This window comes from Urtica dioica, chromosome 12 (genome assembly GCF_054948205.1).
Source record: "Urtica dioica subsp. dioica isolate 48M chromosome 12, U.dioica_male_clone48M_v1_H2, whole genome shotgun sequence".
NCBI lineage: Eukaryota > Viridiplantae > Streptophyta > Magnoliopsida > Rosales > Urticaceae > Urtica > Urtica dioica.
In genome coordinates this window covers 21,053,450-21,074,831 of record NC_142767.1, presented here as the reverse complement: position 1 = coordinate 21,074,831, position 21,382 = coordinate 21,053,450, and the positions used below count along the sequence as shown (strand labels likewise).

Here is a 21,382-nt window from a genome sequence, read left to right as displayed (position 1 = left end):
TCTAATGTGCTCATTACTAACAATCGGCGCACATATTATATATATACATATAGGAAAATGCTAGGGCTAAGAGATAGAGTATTTATCGTTTGAAAAAAAATATTATTTTTAAAAGAATTTAAAAGCCGCTATTTTGAAAATATTGTACCTAAAACCGTTACTTTTGTTATTTTACGGTTTTACTAAATAAATACAACGCGATAAAATTAAGCGCATTATAATATTATATACATCTTACCGGCGTTACCGCCGAATTTCTTAACCAGTGGCCTCGAACCACCGCCATAAACGCTTGATTTCCGTAACCCCAGTTTCCAAAATCCCAAATCATCGGTGCAAGTGAGCATATTTGAGTAACCCTAATTGAACGATGTCGCTAATTAAAAGATACCAAAAGCTTGGTTACAGCGACTCTATCCCCAAAAATCACCGATATTCTTTCTGCTGCAAAGAGCTAAGCTTTCTTCTCCGACACGGTTATTCCCAATTTCCCAAGAATCTGCAAGCTTTGATCTTTCAAGACGTTCTCACAGCCTTTCGTCTTCTTGCCGGGTTCGTTAATTTTACTCTCTTGATCATTTTCCTTTGGTTTAGTAGTTAATTTGAGTACTGATGAGCGAAATTGAGTTAGAATGAATAAAAAAAGGATTCGTTATTAAAAATTCAAGTTCTTGACATGCTTCTCTTGGTTTTGGTTGCACAAAAAGTTATACATATAGACATGTGTGTATATATTGAAGTAAAAACATAAACTTGATGGTGCAATCCCAGAATGCAGACAAGAAACGCGGTTTCGGAGGCTCGTTTGCTTTATCAGAGCGTTGAGGCTTCGCTTCCGAAGCAGAAGAAGAGTTTGGGTGCGGTGGAGTTTAAGCAAGCGATGATTGCTCACAAGCGCCGCTGTAAAACCCGCCAGGAAGAAAAAGGTCCAACCCCTTTTATGAAATGATAATGAGTGTTAGTATATGGTTAGGCCAATCTGATTTGTAATGGGGTTTACTTTTTTTCAGGTTCCTTGGAGTTTCCACAAGATGTTCTCATCCACATCTTTGGCTTCCTCGATCTGAAATCCCTAGCTTCCGTTGCGTCTGTCTGCTGGTAAATAGAATGGAGTTCGAAAGAATTAATTCTCGCGGCCCAGAATAAACCAAATTAGAGTTTGGGATGTCAAAAAGCTTGTCCCATAAAAATCTGACGTAACATAGATGATGAATAAATACTAGTTAATATAGTTCCAATTTCCATTACGTTGTGTATATACTTTTTTTACCCTGAAATTAGAAGTGTGTCGAGTGACGTGTCTCGTCATGGATCGTGGTTTCAGGTCCTGGAATTCAGCGGCGAGTGATGATATGCTTTGGCGTGCTCAGTACGATGCCTTCTTTGGGAATTATGAGATTAGAGCTTATCAGACAGGTGGTGGAATGAGCAGCGATTGGAGAGAGGTCTTCAAAAGAAAATATAGAGGTATCGTTTGTTTCGACTTCTTTTCTCACCGAGTAAATCATGAAAATTTGTGTTTTTGTTTTAATGTGATTTTAGGGATTTCGAAGAAAAATTTGACATCGGGTAGAGGCTACTGCGGAAACTGCAAAACGATAGTTTGGGATGTTAACATGAGATGTCCGAACGAAAGTTGTAATCGCCAAATCAAGCTTGTCTCACTTAGTCAGGTATTGCCATTTTTTTTCTGTTGTATATAGAAATGATGAATTGTTGTGGTGCGATCCTTTATCGACACTTTTCTCTGTTCACAGATTCTGAGATACATTTCGGATGATTCTTTGACAGCGATCAACTGTTCGGAGGAAGACGAGAGTGATTCAGAGGAAGATTCACCGCGGGCAATGTATAAGCATTGGGCAATTCCATTTGCAGATCATGGGGTTAGTTGCTAAACTTGACGACGTTAACTAGTAAACAATATATTGGGATTATTGTTAATTCCATCCTCATGGCTTGTGGCCGGTAAAGTACAAAGGAGAGACCGATCGTGACAAATTGTCCGAAAAGTACCTCATTTGACATCATTAAGTTATATCTCGTTGACAATCCCATCAACTATTTATTACTTACATTTGCACATCTAGTATTGTATCTTGTTCTTGATTAGGTGGAAAATTTGGTCCGGAATTGAAAAAAGAGTGGCCAGCCTTCAGATGTAATATTCTAACCGAAAGTTGGTCAGTCCTTTTTCAACTCCGGAACCAAATCCCAATGTTCTAATAAATAAGATGTACAAGAGTAATAAAGAGTTTTTTTTTAATTGTCAATGAGATATGCCTTGTTGACGTCGAATGCGGGAGTTTTTTATCACTCTGTTACTATCGGCCCGTTCATCTATCTCAGGCCAAAAACAGTAATATATTAGTCTGTTACGGAGTTAGTATATAGTGGAAATGACTTTTTGTACCTTCTTTTTAAACTTCATCCCTGAAATGCTCGTATACTTTTTTTCATTCCGTATTTCTTTATTTTTACGTGATTTTCCTTCTTGTTTACTGATCTATTTGAATACTTTTAGTTTCTATTTACAATTTCATTTAACTTTTTCTCCGCAACTTTCATGTAAAATAAAAGTAAAACTATCTCACAATTAAAAATAAAGAGATATCTATGAAAGGTTTAGAAAATTTGATATATTCACAAAATCACCATCTTAGGCATTTTTATACCTCTCACTAGTATGTATAACCAACTCTGCTTTATTCGTAAAGATGAGAGATAATATATCGTTCTTCATTTCCAAGATTACTCGTTCTCTTTCTGTCATTTAATTAAATTTAGATTTACTAGCAGAAGTGGTGTCTCATTAAAGAGTCTGCCTTGTTTTCTTATCCCCGTTGCATAAATTTGTTTACAATAATCATATTTCTGACAATTTAAACCGATATCAATCAAAAGTCCTTGCTAATTAAAATACCATTTTTTTCCTTTTAACAAATATCATTAGTTTGTTGAGGGAAACAATTATATGTCCTCTCTCTATATGATTGAAGCTTCGAAAAGCAGAAATGTTGGCACTGCGATACACCGCTATGTATTTAACTGTGTGGATCCGAACAATCTGAAGCCAAAACAAAAAAATTAATAATAAACAACAACAGCAACAAAGGAAGCAACAGAGAGAGCCTATTGGAAACAGCAGATGAACAAATCTAAGACTAAACATGACGATTAACCAATGTCATCTCTGGCATTTCTGAACCTAATTATAAGCTTCGCAACTCTCTTCCAGCTTTCTAATCCTTCTTCTTCAAAGGGCCTTTAGGGATTTTACTCAACACCTTTTCGTCGAAAACATAGTAGTGCTTCTTGAGCTCGATCGTCGCCTTCTCGGAGTACGAGTCGACCTGGTCTTCGTACTTCTCGTAGAACAAGGGCACGGTGTGAAGCACGACAAATGCTGTTGCAGAGAAATCGAAATCGGTGTTATAAAAGACCCAAGACGTGTCACAGACCGTTTTAGATTGTGAAAAATTCAAGGAGGTCTTACTTATGTAGAACAGGGTAAGGAAGTTGCACCAGTTTCCAACAATGGACAGAACCCACAAGCCGAAAATAACCTGTTAAACAGCATGGAAAATATATAGCATCAAAGAAAATCCCAGCAACTGATCATATATGCTTATATTTCCAAAAATGTAGATATCGACTTACGCCAAAAAACTTCTTTGGCTCTTTCCCTGAAGCAATGTCTTTCAGTACACCCAATCCATAATTCACTTCGTTTCTCAGCGCAGAAGCAGCTTCGAGCACGCACTGTTCAGGGAGTTTAATCTCAGGGAATTGCGGCGGAGACCTGATTTAGGGACAGACATTGTGATGTAAAAAAGAAATCCCCATACCGTATAGAGTTATTTTTCTCCAAGGAAATCGACGATGTGAGACTCTAAATGAATGTAACCTTACTTTGTGATGAAAGTTGAGGCGTTGGACCACAGGAAAAGGAGAGCCAGAGATAGTATGCATGTATGACAGAGCAGTGTTATTAAATGATACTCGAGCAACTCGAAGAGCACCCACAACACCGTGGCAGCGCCAAGAACACCACCCGAGAGCTTCTTGTTCCTCCACAGGAATACATCCGCGGCTAAAAGATTTACCTCAACATGTCAATTTTCCAGATCATCAAAAAGAATTTCAATACGTACTACATAATGAATAATATTTACTTGTTTGGATTCATTTTGTTCAAGGTTCAAGATATAAATACACAATTAAACCATATTCAAATATCATGTTATTGAATTTGATTTATTTTTCTAGAAAAACAATATGATTCCTTGCACAGTATGAATTTTTTTTAGGAATTTGTGATGTTTACTTTTACGGTTCGACTTGGAATATTAACGTTCTTCCAACTAATATCCGAAGTTTTCATTTTGTTCGAGGTTCGAGTTATAAATACACAAATAAACCACATTCTATAAGCGTGTTGTTATCCACAAATACAATCACGATCTGTCATAACACATCCTTGCTAAGCCACTAATCTATAAAACGAAAGAAATTGAGCGGACAAAACACCATTATCGATCAAATTAGACACAGTGGAGTATTCCTGTTCCATTGCAATCACAAGCGATCACGCAAAACAAATCATATATATACGAATACTTGTGTATTTAAAAAAGGATGGGAAATGTACGGACGTTTTCCACCGCCGAGGACCTTGTGGACCGGCTTTTCTCGGCCGAAGAGCCTGAAGACCTTGGCCTGAGCAGCCTCGACCTTGGAAGGCTTATCATCGGCGTCGGAGTCCGACGAAGACGACGAATCGTGGCCGTGGATCTTCTCCGTGATCTTCTCAATCAGAGACTCTGGTTCGGCCATGATCTTTTCTCACTCGAACACACACACTAACACAATGCAAAGCGATTATAGAGAGAGAAGAGTGAGTGAGAATATGAGTGAGAGAGGAACGTTTATATGGGTTTTTAGAGAGAGAGTGTGATCAAATAAGTGAACGAATCTGAGCCGTTGAAAATGGTGATGATGAGTGCGTTGGGTTTGGTGGATTTAACGGAGACCGAGGAATGTGTGCATTTTGGGAAATTTTTACTGTTTCCAACCCTTTAGTAGCTGTACCTGTATAATTACCATCTTTCTTCTCTCTTTTTTTCTTTTTCTTAATACCTTGTTTTTTTAGAATTGTTTTCTAGAATTATTTTTTATTCTAAATAAAATAAAGAATTTTTGGCAATGTACTGTTTTCTATTTGGAAATATATCTGTGTTCTAAAGTTTGTCACATTAACATCACAGATTAGAATGATGAATGAACAAATAAATTAGTATATTTTTCTTACTTTTGAGTTTAATTTTTAAAGACGTTAAGACTTCCAAGAAATTCACAAACTATTGGCTGTAAGAATGTAACTATTATTTTTAATAGTCAATAGTTTATAACTTTTTTTTTTTTTCTAAAGTCAGTTTGATGATAAAAAATAACGAGTAATGATCTTATAATATATTTCAATATTCTATTGCCTTTTTCATGTGATACGTGACTTATCATGAATTTTGAGACACATTTTACTTTTATACAGATGTTTGCACATGGACTATTTTTTATTTTGTATCATATCTTAATTTGGTAACTTTATCTAAAAACAATTAACAAAAGAAAGGGAGAAGTACATAATTTTAATAAACTCTTGAGGAATTTTTTCTTAAAACTTTAATGTGGAATCTTCATCATAAAAACAAGAAAGAAAGAAAGAAAAATAATATAGGAAAATGAGTGGTGGGTAAAAATAGGGGATCGATGTGATAACATTTCTTTATATGAATCAATGCCAAGTACAAGTAATAAAGAGTCGACATGTAGAAGCATGCATGTATAAAAAAATTGAAATTAACTACAATTAAATGGAAAAATAACTGTCCCATTTTAATTGTAATAATGAAGCGCGTGGATATTCTTCTATATATAAGTGCACAGCGATTAAATAATGTACATTTATATGTATTTATAATGTATTTATAGGAGGGTCTGTTCATGACTACAACTACAAGTCGAGGCCCAACGGCCGTTTAATTTTAACGGCTGGTCCGAATTTCATCGTTACATGTGGGTTCCACGGCGTGCGCTTTTACTGCCACACGTGGCATTGGATCTGAGATTCGCCCATTCCGAAAATCAGAATCAGAATGTAGGAACGTCTCACCAAAAGACACGTGGCAGTTCCGGAGCTACACCGTTAATGGAACATGATGGGCGTCACTTCGATAAAAATACATACATATATATATATATATATATATATATATATATATATATACATACATATATATATTACAATACAAAGTAGAGGAACTTCTTGAACTCGCTCTACTCACAAAAGCATTGTTTGTTTAACTTTAATCAACCGTGTTTTTTTTTAATTTTTTTTATTTAAGAAAACTTTTTTTTTATATATAGAAAAAATAATGGTTAGATCATAAACATAAGTAGTATTCATTCGTATCGAATTTTTTTTTATCATCAAGATAAAAATATCTCCAAAAAACTTTAAATAGGAAAATGACACATATATATCCTATGTTTTAGTGAAATATCAAGTTTAATCTTTGGTTATCAAAAATATTGAATGTGTATCATCTGTTTAATTAATATGACGGAATTATACCATAAAATAAAGAACAGAACGAATCTTTTTTTTTTTTTTTTTTTACTTTTCATCAATGTTTACTCTGACATAAAAAAATCGAACCAAACCTCAAACCAGTGTCCCAACCCGAAATTCTCAATTTTGAAGTAAAAAATAACCCCTAAATCGAAATAGACTAATAAAACTCATACCTCATGTTGTCGGTCGTTTTCTAAAAACAAAAAATATGAAATTCGTCGCAACTTACGACGAATTCCACATAAAAAAAAAGTCTAACAGGCCAAGCCACAATAAAGCGCATCAAGGCCCAAAGGAGTCAAAAGCCCATTTGAAATTGGCACAAAATCTAAGCTCGAGCCCATCCGCCAAGAAGAGAACACGCACGTGGCGTGCGCTCCTCAAAAATCGGGCGCTCGCGCGCACTGCTCCTTGCTCTCATGCTCACCAAATCACGTCGCGCGCTTCATGCCAAACGACCAAAGGCACCTCCTCAGCTTCTCAAGCATTATAAGTACCCCTCCTCAGAGAGGGCATGTACGCACAAAATTCTCTCTCAATACAATTAGTCGATTCCAGAGTCGTGAAACGTTGTCGAGGACCCTTCGCACTTGCTTTTCACTCTGATCGAACTTGATTCTCTCAAATATTCTCAAAGAATAACGGTGCCCCCACCTCACGCATAGCAATCAGACTAATATTAAGCGTCGGAGCGCGCGCCGGAGGTACCGCCTCTGTGCCCCTCTAAGCTTATTTTCTTCTTCTTTTTACTTTCATGTCTCTGCGACGAAAGAAAAACGTTTCTTGAGCTAGGGGAGGAAACTGGTGACTTTCAAGTTTTTACAGACTCGGCTCGGGCGCGGCCACTAAGTCTGGCCTTGGGTCGAACCATCTGAAGCCTTCGACGTTGTCCAATTTTCAGCGACAACACCTCCCAAGAGGTGGTTTTCTTCCATGTTCAAATTACAACTCTGGCTGTATTCACCATGATTCATGACCTTCTGTCAGTCTGTATTCTCCATGATTAAATGATTGTCTTATCGTTTTTAAATAAATTAATATATAGGGTGCGAATGAATAAGGGTAAAATGAGGTTTACATATAAATATTACAGTCAACATCAATGAAAAGTCAATACAAGGAACATTTGTGGTACTTTTATCTATTTTATTGTATAATTTTGTCATTTTAATTAAACAGATGATACAAACTCGATATTTTTAAAAACTAAAAGTTAAACTTTTTCACTAAAACAATATATATATATATATGTTTTCCTTAGTTAAAAGTTAAACTTTTTCACTAAAACAATATATATATATATATATGTTTTCCTTAGTTAAACTTTTTCAAATTGTATATATATATGTTTTCCTTAGTTATTTTGGTTGGCCAATCACTCGTATTCTCTCACTTGCAAGGCTTCAGAATTACTCAATTGAATGATAAAATTAAGCATTAACATTGCATATACATTGGATCGGGTTTCAAATAATAGTTTGATTAATACAATATTTACTCTAATCCATTTCAATCCGATTATCGAACTAATTGCAAGTGGTCATATTCCATTTAGAAGTTAAAACTGCTATTTATATTGGACCCGACCGAATCTAATATATTATTTAATTTTTTGTATTAATTAAAAAAAAAATTAGATCTACAATTTGAGTTGAACATATTAACTGCTAAAAGGTTATTTTCAAGCCAATTTGAGTTATCCTTGTAGTTATTGTATAATTAAATTAAAACAATTTAAACGAATCTAAAACGGTTTAATCCGGCTTTATTGATGTTTTTATTTGGTCCGGCCGAATCCGGTCTCAATTTTAACTAGTAAAAAAAGATTTGGTTAAGATTCAACGTTTGTTCAATTTTAATTGATCCGTGTTTATCGAGTATTATCATTTAAAACCAAGGATTTAAATTCGTTTTCGTTGCCGTTTCGAGCCTCCTGATTCACGGAAAACCGTTATGTCGACGGAAATCGAAAGGAAAAAAATATGAAAATGGCAAATGAAATACTGTTTTCGATGGAAAACCGACGTTCCGACGGAAAACCGAACGCAAAATAAACGAATACATATATATTTGTAAATATAGTCTAAATTTAAAACACTTGAAATCATTACTACTTGCATCGTTTAAGTTAAAACGGAATGTCATGTGTCACGACTTGAGATGCCGAATAAATATTTTTTTTTATTGAATACAATTTCGAAAACTAAAAATGAAGAAAACAATTAATCAAAATAAAAATAGTGGATTGTATTCGACTGTTTGTAAATTGATGATGATCAGTGTTGTTTTACCCTCCATTGGAAAATGACCGAATTTTAGAACACAACACACACAGCCTTGCTCCTCCGCCGAAGTCCTCTACGCCGTCCTCATCATCAATTTGCTTCCTCTTGATCCTTTTTGTTCTCAATAAAAAAAAAACATTAGCAAAACAAAACAAACAAATTTTGCTCTCAGGCATTTCATCAAACACTTGGCTGCAAGTCCAACCCGGCCACATTTCGCGTAGAGCAAAAGCAACGACGCCTCAACAGACGTATCACAGTGAAAACTCTAGCTTCAAAGCCATGTAATGTATCTCAAATATTTTCTTCTCGATCGACTGATGAAGAAAGTCGCCGAAAATCTCCGACTATAGTCGTGTTCAATCCCAGCTTCGAAAATCTCCACCGAAGTCTCGTTTCGTCCGAAAGTCTGTGTTTGTAGTCGAAAATAATTTGATTTTGCTCTTTATAGTAGACGAAAACGACCGACATAGAGGATGGAAACGACACGCCGTTGTCGATTTTCGAACAACAAAACGAGGAAAAACGTCATCTTAGCTTTTTTCGGCCGTTTGATGACCGAAAACGACCGCGCCGCCGATTGTCGGAAAAATTCGCCGGCATTTTAAACACTGTTTATGTCACATTACCTATTGCACGGTAAGTTACTATAAAAGCGCGACACGCTATTGGAAAAAATGGTAGTAGTTGGCTGAATCGATTACCTATTTCAGTGTGCATATTTTTAGTATAGCTCAAGAAGGATTATGTGTTAAGTATATTAATGTCAATTATCACTATTAAAAAGTTAAATGGAAGGTTTTGGCTATCATGGGTTTTTCTCTACTTTTTTACGGTATCAAAATGCCTTTAAAATGTAGGTAAATTAATAAGTTATAATTAACAATAGTATTATGAAGGACAGCTTCTTACATTTAAATTGTCTTATTTTATGATTCGACATATGGTCAAAGATGCTCATGTTGAAAATATCATGGTTGCTTTAACTGTGTGAGAGTCAATGAAAAAACTGATTTTGGTGTTTTATGTTTTTTTTTTTTTTTTTGTGTGAATCTCTATTTTGTTCATACGGCACAATCGAGTAATAAAGATTAAGTTTTGTAATCGTGATTTTAATAATAATAAAAAAAAACCATTTAATATGAGAGTGAAACAATTGAACGAGTGTGTGTGTGTAAGTAAGGAATCTCATATTCGTTAAGGGCTTTGAGCTACAATTCAAATGTAGTGAAAAAAAAAAAAAAAAAAAAAAAAAAAAATCCCATTACTGAAACTCCTTTTTACCTGAGAAATTTCCCCTAAAAGTTTGAAATTTCATCGGTGAATTTCCTTTTTTACATGGGAATTACCCGTAGAAATAACTGTATCGGATATGTTACATATCTTACATGTTATTTCCTTAAGCATTGTTATCTATTATTATATCATTGACGTATATCTTGTTACATAACTTATTTCAATATACTATGTGATGACATCCTAACATATTATACAATATACTATGTGACATACTTCGACTATACATAAACATTTCTTACAGACTATAAATAACCTTTTTTATATAGAAAAATAGCTGAAACATTTTATTATAACGCTGCATATCCAAATCACCTGGGAGGATAGAGATCGCCGTCTTAGAGTCAGACTCGATTTCGCAAGAATAAATATTCCATCTCTTCGCAAAGAGAATATATCATTTTGGATAGCCGTTAAGTCTGCTACCAGAACTGTCGAAATCTGAATCCCATTTCTGCCTAATGTCAAATGTTGCTAAATTAGAAAAGAAAGTCTTCGAAACTTTCGGACGTTGATGAATATTATGGGCCAAAAGGCTTTAGGGGCCCAAAAGGCTTTTGTTAATTTGCATTTCAACGCGTGGGAAAAACAAGATTAATTACGGGGAAATGGTCATATCTAGTAGTCATTTTATTGTTTTTGACCAAAATATTGAGTTCATTGTTTTTGGACACTTTTAGTAGTGAGTTTAGGAGAGATAAATAATTCATACCCAGTTTGTCCTTTAATTTTTATTTTTGTTTATTCAAGCCCTGAATGTTCTCTCTTCTCTCAATACCTCGCGCATCCTCAGCATCTTCCTCTCGTCCTATAACTCGCTCCTCATTCCCGCCATTTCGCGCACCAAGCCCTCACACGCGCGCTCCGCCGATTTCCTCGCGCGTCGCTCGTCGCTGTGCTCCTTCGTAAGCTTCCTTCGAGCTCGGCGTGGAGATCGGCGATCTGGGCCTGGGTTGAGTCGAGCTCCGAGGCATCCATGGCCGTGGGTCTGAAGAACGCGAGCTCCCAGAATGGCATCCTCATCTTATCTCCGTCATCTCCCAAGCTCCGATCCGAGAACGACCTCGACGGAGCCCTAAAACCCTCCGTCCCCGCCGGAATACTCGCTGCGTGCAACAAGTCGAAGCTCTTCGAGAAAGCACCCCAACTGTTCGACGAAATTCCCAAGAGGTTCGAGTTTTCCCCAGACTTTCAAAGGCATTCCTCTTTATTCATCTTTTTTTATTTTTTTATTTTTGAACTCTATTGATGACTATTCGTAGCAGAACCAAAAAGAAAATGCTATATACTTCATGACTTGTTATTAATTTTTTTTTTTTGGAATTTGGTTATTTGTTGTGCTCTACACATTCCTTAATATTTCATTCTTCTTTTTTCTGATCTGGGATTTCTATTATGAAATTCTGAAGTTTGCGAATATTCTGGTTTAAAATATATGGCTCTTCAGCGATAAGGTGTTTTCCGGAGGAAAGACTACTGCCCACATCCATCACTCATCTTTATATTTGGAGATTTTCAAGTTCTGGAGACGCTGAACATGAATGAGCTATCAGGGAATGTCCTTTGCTGGAAAATGATGAGCTCAAGAAGCAGATCAGCGAACGGCTATTTTAATTAAAAAATTACTCATATTGTATGCAGTTAAATACATAAAATCAACTATTTTAATTTCGTTTATTTCTCTACTGATCTTATGGAAAAGTTTAGATACATGTGACTTTGATTGTCTCTGTTACTGAATTTGGATTTTTAGGCTAACCCGCATGTCAAGCCTACATATAGCTTACTATCTTGCTCTTGCTACTATTTTCTATCTACAATTTCGATAATTGTAGATATGTATATCTACAATTTCGATAATTGTAGACATATATGTCTACAAATTTCTAATATAAATATCGATAATTGTAGACATATGTATATAATTATACAAATTGTAGACATACATGTCTACAATTATAGAAATTATAGATATCATGTCTATAATTATTTAACTTGTAGACATAAACATTTACATTTATTATTTTAGGGGGTAACTATTTTAGAGGGCTTGTTTCTTTTTCTTAGTATAATTTTTTTTTTGTCTTTCTTGATCTGATTAACAGTAAAAAGATTTGTATTTTTATGAAGTCCAACTACTTCAAATTATTCAATATAGATTATCCGATACAATAACTATTTTATTACTCGCAAAAGAAAATTTTGGTGGTGACACAACAAAACAGAGAATATTTAACACTGGCATGAACTTACAAGGACAATAATTAGTGTAAAAAGTAACAAAAGAATAAGTATTAATTTGAAATTGTGTCTGTAAGTGAGTGTAAATCCACTTATTTAGAAGTTATTTAGAAACGTGATCGAGTTTACAACAACTTGTTTTCCCCAATACAAGTTATAAGAGCATACATTCGAAGCTAGAAACTCGAAACCAAGACAATGACAAAGGTCCACTATCTCGTCTTCGGGGACAAATCTCGCAATTCCCTGCATATGTCAAGAAAAAAAACATGAAACTCTACACAAACAGTCCTCATATCACCAAAATTAATCTAAGATTTTATGTAATTTATAAAACTAAAGTATACAATTTTTTAAATTGTAGACTTTTATGTCTACAATTCCTGTGACTGTAGCCACAGTTCATATAATTGTGGACTTACAAGTTTACAATTATCGGAACTGTAGATATAAATGGCTACATTCACAAGAATTGTAGACATAAAAGTCTACAATTGCAGAAATTATAGATGTCGAAACTAAAAGTCAACTACAGAAATATTCGTCACAGAGAAATTTTAAGGGAATTGAATTACTTGGCACTTATCATCTAACAGCTGCCCAACAACTAAAGGAGCATTTCCCGGGTTGACCTGTGACACAAAACAATAATAAGAACAAAAAATATTCACAATTTTGGTAATAATACAATCTTAACACAATATGTAACATGAGAGAGAGAGAATATGACTATCAACTGTCTGTATGGCATAAGTCTGCACAACAATAAAAATATACAACAAAGAAATCACTGATAATTTTTTACCTTTTGGACATATCCTTCAATATAACGAAGCATGTTGCTTGTATATAGATAGTGAGTAAGGTCGGGAACGAAACCAAAACGATCGCAGACATTGATCAGAGGGCGTGCATCTGGAAGCTTTGCTTCCATTAAAAAGTTTGTTGTCTTTTCCGCATCATAGAAGTTTGATTCCCGAGTAACTCGCTCAACCTCCTTAATCTGTCCAATTTTTGCAGCTACCTCGATGTACTTGAAGTGGATATCAGGGTCCTCACCACCAAAAGTAAATTCGATTAAAAAAATGATGTGCAGGCAGGCACCTCAAGTTATCTTGTTTCTCTCATCAAAGAATATAGAGGGTACCTGGAACTCAAATACGAGTCCAAGAAGAAGTATAAATACAATTACCCCAACCCTCTAAGCTAATCCACTCACTTTATTCCGTTATATAATTGGGTTCATTCATCTTTCTAACGCTATATCCTGAATAAAAAGCAACAGACACAAACCTGAGGCAGAAAGGTACACGAGAATGACACAATCCGGAGGAAGCTCCTCGCAGATGGTGGCCATAACCTGCCAACACAACACAAAATATTGATCCAAAATCCAACCCAATCAACAAGACTGTCATGGAAAGTGACTGACCGAAATCAAATGAGTGACTGTGGGGTGGTATAGAACGGCTTTGCGGGGATTGGGCGCCAGAGTCGGATCGGCCACGGTGACATCGACAAGGCCAGAAGGGCCAGAGTGAGCGACACCGTTCTCCGACGGCTTCTTCTTCATCTTCTTCTTCGGCCGGTGGATCTGAAGGCTGATCTAACGGCGGCTAAGGGTTTTCAGGGGGTTTTGGCTTGGGCTTTGAAGGCTTTCTGTAAATGTGCGCTCGTATGGCTTGTGTGAGTTGGTTTTTGGTTTGGGTTATTTTCAACATAAAAAATAAAAGTAAAGGGCAACATTGTACTTGCTCACATGACCAACTACTAAAAGTGTCCAAAACAAAGAACTCAATATTTTGGTCCAAAACAATAAAATGACTACTAGATCCGGCCATTTCCCTTACGTGAAAACTATAAGAGCTCAATGTTCTTGTACCTGGAAATTAGGTTTATGTACATGTGTGGAACTTTATTCTAGAATATGTTCTCCTGCCAAAGAACTTTGATAATAATATAAAAAAAAGTTATTAAAAGTATAAAAATAAAGAGGACATATGCCTAAAAAAATAGAATAAAAATCAACGTGTAAAAAAATAAAAGATTATTTACGTGAACATTGATGTATCACGGTGTTTTTTTTTCTATGTTTGTTTCGCAATTTTTTTTTTTAATAATAGAACTCATCAGTGTTCTTGAACCTTGAATTAGGTTTATATATGTACATATGTGAACTTTATTCTAGAATGTGTTCTCCTGGCAAAGAAGTTAAATAATTAAAAAAAGTTGGTAAAAGTTTAAAGGGAAAATAACACATTTATACCATGTGTTTTAGTGAAATGTCGAGTTTAACCCTCGGTTTTCAAAAATGTCGAGTTCATACCCCCTGTTTAACTAAAATGACGAAATTATACCCTGAAATAGACAACAGTGTCACGAATATTCTTTTTATATTGACTTTTCATTGACGTTGATTATAATATGTATATATAAACAACAATTATCTTTATTCATTCGTGCCATATATGTAATTTATTTAAAAACTAAAAAATAAACAACAGTCTCTTAATCGTGAAGAACACAGAAAGAGGCAAATGGGTAAACATCGATAGTTAATAGTCATCAAAATCGCATATTCGAACAGAGAATCCAGAATTTAGAGTTACAATTCGAACACGGAATGAAGTCATTTCTTAGGAGGTATGAGTTTTATTATTTAATTTCAATTTAAAGCTATTTTTATTTCAAAATTGAGAATTTGGAAGTTAGGGCACTGATTTAGATTTGATTTGGTTTTTCTTATATAAGAGTTAATATCAATGAAAGGGAGATTTGTGACGCTGTTATTCATTTCAGGGTATAATTTCGTCATTTTAGTTAAACAGAGGGTATGAACTCGACATTTTTTAAAACCGAGGGTTAAACTCGACATTTCACTAAAACACAGGGTATAAATGTGATATTTTCCCAAGTTTAAAACTTAAAAGGACAAGTGCCTAAAAAACAGAATAAAAATCAACGTGAGAAAAAAAAAAAAAAAAAAAAAAAAAAAACTATTTACGTTTACGTACATTATTGTATCGCGGTTTTGAGCATTAACAAGAAGGGCAAACCTAATTTGCATTATGAAACGAGGTCGGCGACTCAACACTTGGTAGACAACATAAATAAATAAATTAAAATAGACGCAAGCCTTTTTTTTTTCAACGATCAACAAGTTATTTTTTTCCTTCTATTTTTCGCACTATTTTATTATTTAAATTGGCAAATGAAGCACAAACGATTCGGTAAGCAAACACAAATACCCCACCAATTCGCAAAATTCTTTTAAGGAATCATTTGACCGGCCAACCGTTTATGAAAAAATTTAGTTGAGTGATTGTGACTCTCACACACACACAATCACAAAAGCCATAACAAGTGTTCGGAGGCTCTTGAATCTCGATGATCGATGATGATGAGCATATAATGGAGTTTTCTTTGAAACAGCCTGAGATGAAAACAAGAAAGAAAGTAAAATCGTGATGGTAAGTATTTAAGTTTCTTTACATTTGAATACACTCCAAAGAGAGAGAGAGAGAGAGAGAGAACGGATATATAGAGGTTTCTCTGTCACCGTTGTATTTAAATTTGTTGTATATTGTACTCGTTTGTGTAATAAATTTCAACTATTTTATTTTCTTTTTCGATGCCTGTATAAAGGGTCAGGAAGTTATCGCATCTTGGAATAGTAATGTGTATATATATATATATATATATATATATATATATATATATATATTAATGTATTATATATTTTTGGTGGGATCAAAATTGTTTGTTTGTAGCTTTTACAAATTGATCCACCAGTACAGTGACGATCGATACTTAATTTATCATTCATTTTTTTAGCCACATATTTCTTAGGCAAAATTTTAATAATGAGAATAGTAATTAGACGTTTTTTTTTCCCTGTAACAATACAAATTGCCCGACATACAGATAATAAAAAATTATTCGGCTAGACAACGTACGTATATTTAATATGGATGGATAATGAGTACGTATATATAATGGACCTAAGTCTATTTTTTAAAGTTTACAGTGCGCATTATTTATATATATATATATATATGTCAATTGTATATATATTGTGTATATATATTTTCCTAAGATTACAAAGCCTATATAATATATACCATAAGAAGTTTTTCTCTATATGACAAAGTCTTGGTAATTACGACGTGCATGCCACTACTAACGGAAGTCTATATTTTTTTTCTTTGAGAAGAAATAATAATAGCGCTCTCCAATAGACCATAATATAAATCTTCAAATAAAAGTAAAAGATGGAAAAGTAAAGCTAAAAAGAAAGATGCAAAGTAGTTGTTTAGGACCACAGAGCATATGATTCGCATTATAAATTATACTTCTAGGTCATATTTATACATATATATATTATCAATATATATTTCCTAAAAAAAAAATATTAATATATATATATTATGTATATAATTTGTTTGAAAAGGAAAGATAGGGATATATTTTGATGGAAATTGACTGTGATAGGGAATTTTGCAGTATTTCCAAGCATCCAAAGCAAATACAAGAAAACCAACAAATCTATATGCACGAGAAGTAACTTTCTTACCCATTTATTTTTCCCAAATACGGTCATGAAAAAGGATACATATAAAAGGTGATAAGTCGTAATTATGTTAACATTCAATTTGTCTTCTTCCACAAAACTAAAATTGTCATGTACCACATTCTAAATTATATATGATTATAAAAAAAAACCTTCTAAATTATATATATATATATATATATATATTGACTATTTTATATATATTTAAATTATACACACGCTCTAAGTAACATAAACACCTTATCTCAATCTTATTTTTTAAGATATACATATACATATGTATTGGGTGGGTAGTTAAATTAAAAATAACAAAAGGGCCTTTCTCTAAAATATTTTTGCAGCTCTATTCAACGTTTTCATGCCCTAATATTTCTCCAACTCCAAGTCAAACCTTTTATACATCTCAGCAAAGACTAGCAAGGTTTGGTACTCGTTTTTATTTTATTTATTATTTTACAGAGAGAGAAAAGAGAGTGAGAGATATGTGGGTCCATAGGTTGAACAAGCGTGCCCAGTTGAAACCAATTTCGTTGCCTTGTAAAGAACCCAATTCTCTGACTTAGCCCAGATCTTTTAAAAGGGTCTCTCTGCAAAAAGCAAAAGGCCTTCCCTTCCTTTGCCTTTGCCTTTGTCTTTGCTTTGCCCATTCTTTTTTTTTTTTTAATCTTTGAGTCCTCTTCTTTTTGGCCTTTTTCTCTTTCATTTTTCATTTCTTTTAAGAAAGGGAAATTTCTCGTCACCATCCCATATATATTCCCTATAAACCTTCCTACATCTCTCTTTCTGTATCGAAAGACTTTGCACCAAATTACACATGTTTACAACACAAAGTGGTAAAATTGGATAACCAAAAGCCTATCTATATATATAACTATGATATAAGATATAACCCACTACACTTGATTGTTTCTTTTGTTTCTCACTACTTTGCTTTCACGAGTTTCCTTAAAGAAAAAAGTCCCTCCCTAGCGCCTTAAAAATAAAAATTAAAAGATCATTTACACAATTCTTTTGGGTGAAAATAGTTAAAAAGGAATGATAAAAGAGACAATTTTTTCTCTTTGTATTTGACTTGAGATATACGTATATTTTCAATATATTTATTTGAGATCAACTTATTGTATTCTTTCTGAGTTCTGACTGAGCCTAGCTATGTTGACGGATGGTCTAGGTAATTTGGAGAATAAATTCCAGTTAACAAAATTTAGACAAAACAAAATTGATTACAAGCAATATAGTTATGGGAGAATTGACAGGGACCGTAGATAAAAATAAATAAATAAATAAACAGTAATAATAAGCTCTGCAAAAGACTTTGAATTCGTAAGAGAGAGAGAAAGCATCTGAATCCGTAGACTTATATATATATTTTAATTATTTTTCACACACAGGTCTCGAGTCTCTGCGATAGAGATAAGTAATAATACATAGCATTTGATTTGACTGACAAAAAGCCTTCTCTATTTAAAACCACGTAACGTTAATGAAGTCAGTTTTCCATATAAACTACAAAACCACATATATTCTACAAAAACATAGCACTCTCTCTCTCTCTCTCTCTATTGTAAAGCAAAAGAAAAGAAAAGCTTTATTTAAGCTCTTTCTCTTTTCTCATCACCATTTTCGAAGTCCTTAACCATCAAACGAAGTGCAATTTAGACACCGAAAAACCTCTCTTTTTTTTCCCTTTATCTTTCCCGGTCTATAAAAAGCCCACTTTAAACCCCTGAAAATCAAGTACGTCAATTTCTCTTTCTTTCTATCTCTCTCTCTGAAATGGAAGCTCTGAACTTCCTGAAGTTTTGGAAACCAACGGTTCCGTTTCCCACTCCAGTGATCGAGATTCGAAGCAACGCCGTAATAATCGACGAAGCTCACGAAGAAGAAGACTCGTTCTTCGACCTAGAAATATCTTCTCCGAAATTCGACGAAACCAGAGCTTCCTCTGCCTCAGCCGAACCGGCTTATCCGAAACCGTCGCTTTGTCTCTCTCCGATCAATCCGATTCCGAAACGGAGAGTTCTTCCTCTAGAGCCAGCTTCAAAGCCTCAGTCTCCGATAGCTATTCTCAAATCCGCTCCGAATTTCCGATCCTTCTCGTTTAAGAAATCAAAATCCACAGAAAGAGCTAGAGAATCTGCGAGAAGACTCAACGCCGTGGAATCGCCCAAATCCGACTCGAAATCGTCGACCTCCAAAGATGTGATACAGAGATACCTGAAGCTCGTCAAGCCTCTGTACGTGAAAGTCAAGGCTAAAGCGAAGAGCGCCGAGCTTTTCGCTTCATCGCCGTCAGTTTCGCCGGCGAATTTCGTGTCGTCTCCCAAACACAGGTCGGGGATTCGTGTCGTTTGCAAGCAGTTAGGGAAAAGCAAATCGACGACGACGACCACGTCTCTACCGTCGTTCAACGCCGCTCAAACGACGACCGCGTCGTCGTCGTCTGGCCGGAGAGACGACTCGCTGTTGCAACAGCACGACGGAATTCAAGGCGCGATTTTGCATTGCAAGAGATCGTTCAATTCCTCTAGAGGTAAAAACCAGAAAATAACTAATTTTAAATAACTGTTAAAACTTAAATCTGGTCAAACCAGTCAGTCAAAACCTTGAAAATAAGATTTAAATCTGGTCTCATTTTTTGTTTTTGTTTCAGATTCTTTTCATTTATCGCGATCAACCAGTGACTCGTCTTCGATCAAGTCTTGCTCTACAACAGGTACAGTTTTTATTCTTCACAAAGCTGAGATTTTAATCTTCTTTCTATGTTTTTTTTTACATATCTTATTAAATGTGCTCTCTTTTATGATATCGCAGACTCGTATCGAATATCGCACTCGGCGAGCGAGACATCTCACGATAACTCGGCGAGAAATTCAGTCTAAAACGGTGGTCGTAGTTTTATTCATTGATTTATGAGAACATAGTGTACTTTCTGTGAAATTGATAGCTACAGAAGAAAAAAAATCAGAAAAAGGAAAAAAAAGAAAAGAAAAGAGAATATAATTTGACTCTGCTTTTTATTTTTTATTTTTTTTGTTTTTTCTCATGTGTGTCTTGTTGTAAAAAGACAAAAAGGACAAGAACTAGCGAGTAAAGTGTTCTTTTTTTTTTTTTTTTTAGTTTTTTATTTTATAAATTTATTTATTCAGTTTACTGATGATGTGATTATTAAGGGCTCTCGTGTTGGTGTATTTGAAGCGACGGGTCATCATGAAAAGTATATATTGAAGATGGCTCTGCTTAGCAATGTTGATTTGTCATAGTTATTAAAGTATATGGAATTCTTGTAGAACGAGCTTTTTTATATATGTTTATTACTTTATTATTAGATCATTTCTTTAACGTGAAAAGTGATATTTATAGTGCGAATTTTATTTCAATTCACTGTTTTTTGCAGTAAAATAGTGTAAAAAATGACGTACTAAATAGTATATCAACAAATTTGTTTTTACACTATTTATTCAAACTATTTTGATGCAACCAAATTTTTAATTATAAATTTATATCTATTTTTTTATTTTGACCTAATTTAAATTTTAAATAATATATAAAAATAAATGATTTATCTATAATTAAAAAAGAGTAATTATGATAACATTAATGAAATATATAGCATTAATTAAACACAATGCATACCAAATAAAATACACACCGATTATAATACTAAAAATACATTCTCAAGTGTATGAATTCGTTCTAGTAAGCCGTTAAGAGTGGTGCTAAGAATTTTTGGAACTATTTTACGTGGGATCTATAGTTCTCGGTCCCTTTCTTATGCCTTCGATACCTCATATCAAATTTAGTTTTTTGTGTTTACTTTAATTTTTCAAAAAAAACACACAAAAAATAAGAAAGAAAAAAACTGTCTTAAGACAACGCTGAAATGTTCATAAATGAGATGAAATCTTCGGCCTTAGGTTGAACCTCCCGAAGTCTTCCACGTTGTCCGATTTTCGTCGACAACAGAAACATTTGCAAACATTGAACTTATTGATAATTTTGATGTAAACTTTCAAAACATGATTATTAATGAAGTGTAGTCTTATTGTAATGTTTTACTTATATTTCAAAACATTGATCTTGTTGTAATGTTTTTCCTTAAAAAAAAAGTTATTAATATAGATGCAATTTATTTTACATATTAGTACTTAGGCTTGGGCATTGGAAAGAAGTGGAAATACCACTTTCCGATAGTGTGCCTTCCATTGTTTAACGGAAACGGTATTTCCGTTAGACAATTTTTTTACTTAATGGAAGGGGTAATTTTCTGATTTTTAATTAAAAATAATAATTAATAAGAGACAAATAATACCAGCCGTTATATGTGTAATTATTAACGGTTCATAATTTTTTTAA

The 21,382-nt window shown here is 34.1% G+C and overlaps 3 protein-coding genes across 4 annotated transcripts; 2 read left to right on the top strand and 1 right to left on the bottom strand.

Moving 5' to 3' along the window:
• The first annotated feature begins 223 nt into the window (after positions 1-223).
• Positions 224-2,499, top strand: LOC149380243 (F-box family protein). Of its 2 annotated transcripts, none has more exons than XM_089602932.1 (6): positions 224-552; positions 772-926; positions 1,011-1,098; positions 1,325-1,467; positions 1,543-1,673; positions 1,792-2,499. In XM_089602932.1, exons 1-6 carry the CDS (start codon positions 371-373, stop codon positions 1,915-1,917), a joined length of 825 nt encoding a protein of 274 aa, XP_089459058.1. In that variant the 5' UTR covers positions 224-370; the 3' UTR covers positions 1,918-2,499. The 2 variants fall into 2 exon arrangements, with proteins under 2 accessions (XP_089459058.1, XP_089459057.1); XM_089602931.1 differs by having other exon boundaries at positions 1,758-2,499.
• A 494-nt stretch (positions 2,500-2,993) lies between these two features.
• On the bottom strand, positions 2,994-4,897 carry LOC149380242 (reticulon-like protein B5). Its single transcript, XM_089602933.1, has 5 exons — positions 4,656-4,897; positions 3,913-4,093; positions 3,661-3,802; positions 3,497-3,566; positions 2,994-3,406 (listed from the first exon to the last, which is right to left on the bottom strand). Exons 1-5 carry the CDS (start codon positions 4,834-4,836, stop codon positions 3,243-3,245), a joined length of 738 nt encoding a protein of 245 aa, XP_089459059.1. The 5' UTR covers positions 4,837-4,897; the 3' UTR covers positions 2,994-3,242.
• A 13,628-nt stretch (positions 4,898-18,525) lies between these two features.
• On the top strand, positions 18,526-20,179 carry MAKR5 (membrane-associated kinase regulator). The gene is made up of 3 exons (XM_089602406.1): positions 18,526-19,559; positions 19,680-19,742; positions 19,841-20,179. The coding sequence occupies exons 1-3, from the start codon at positions 18,803-18,805 to the stop codon at positions 19,906-19,908; spliced, it is 888 nt and encodes a 295-aa protein (XP_089458532.1). The 5' UTR covers positions 18,526-18,802; the 3' UTR covers positions 19,909-20,179.
• Positions 20,180-21,382: the final 1,203 nt, after the last annotated feature.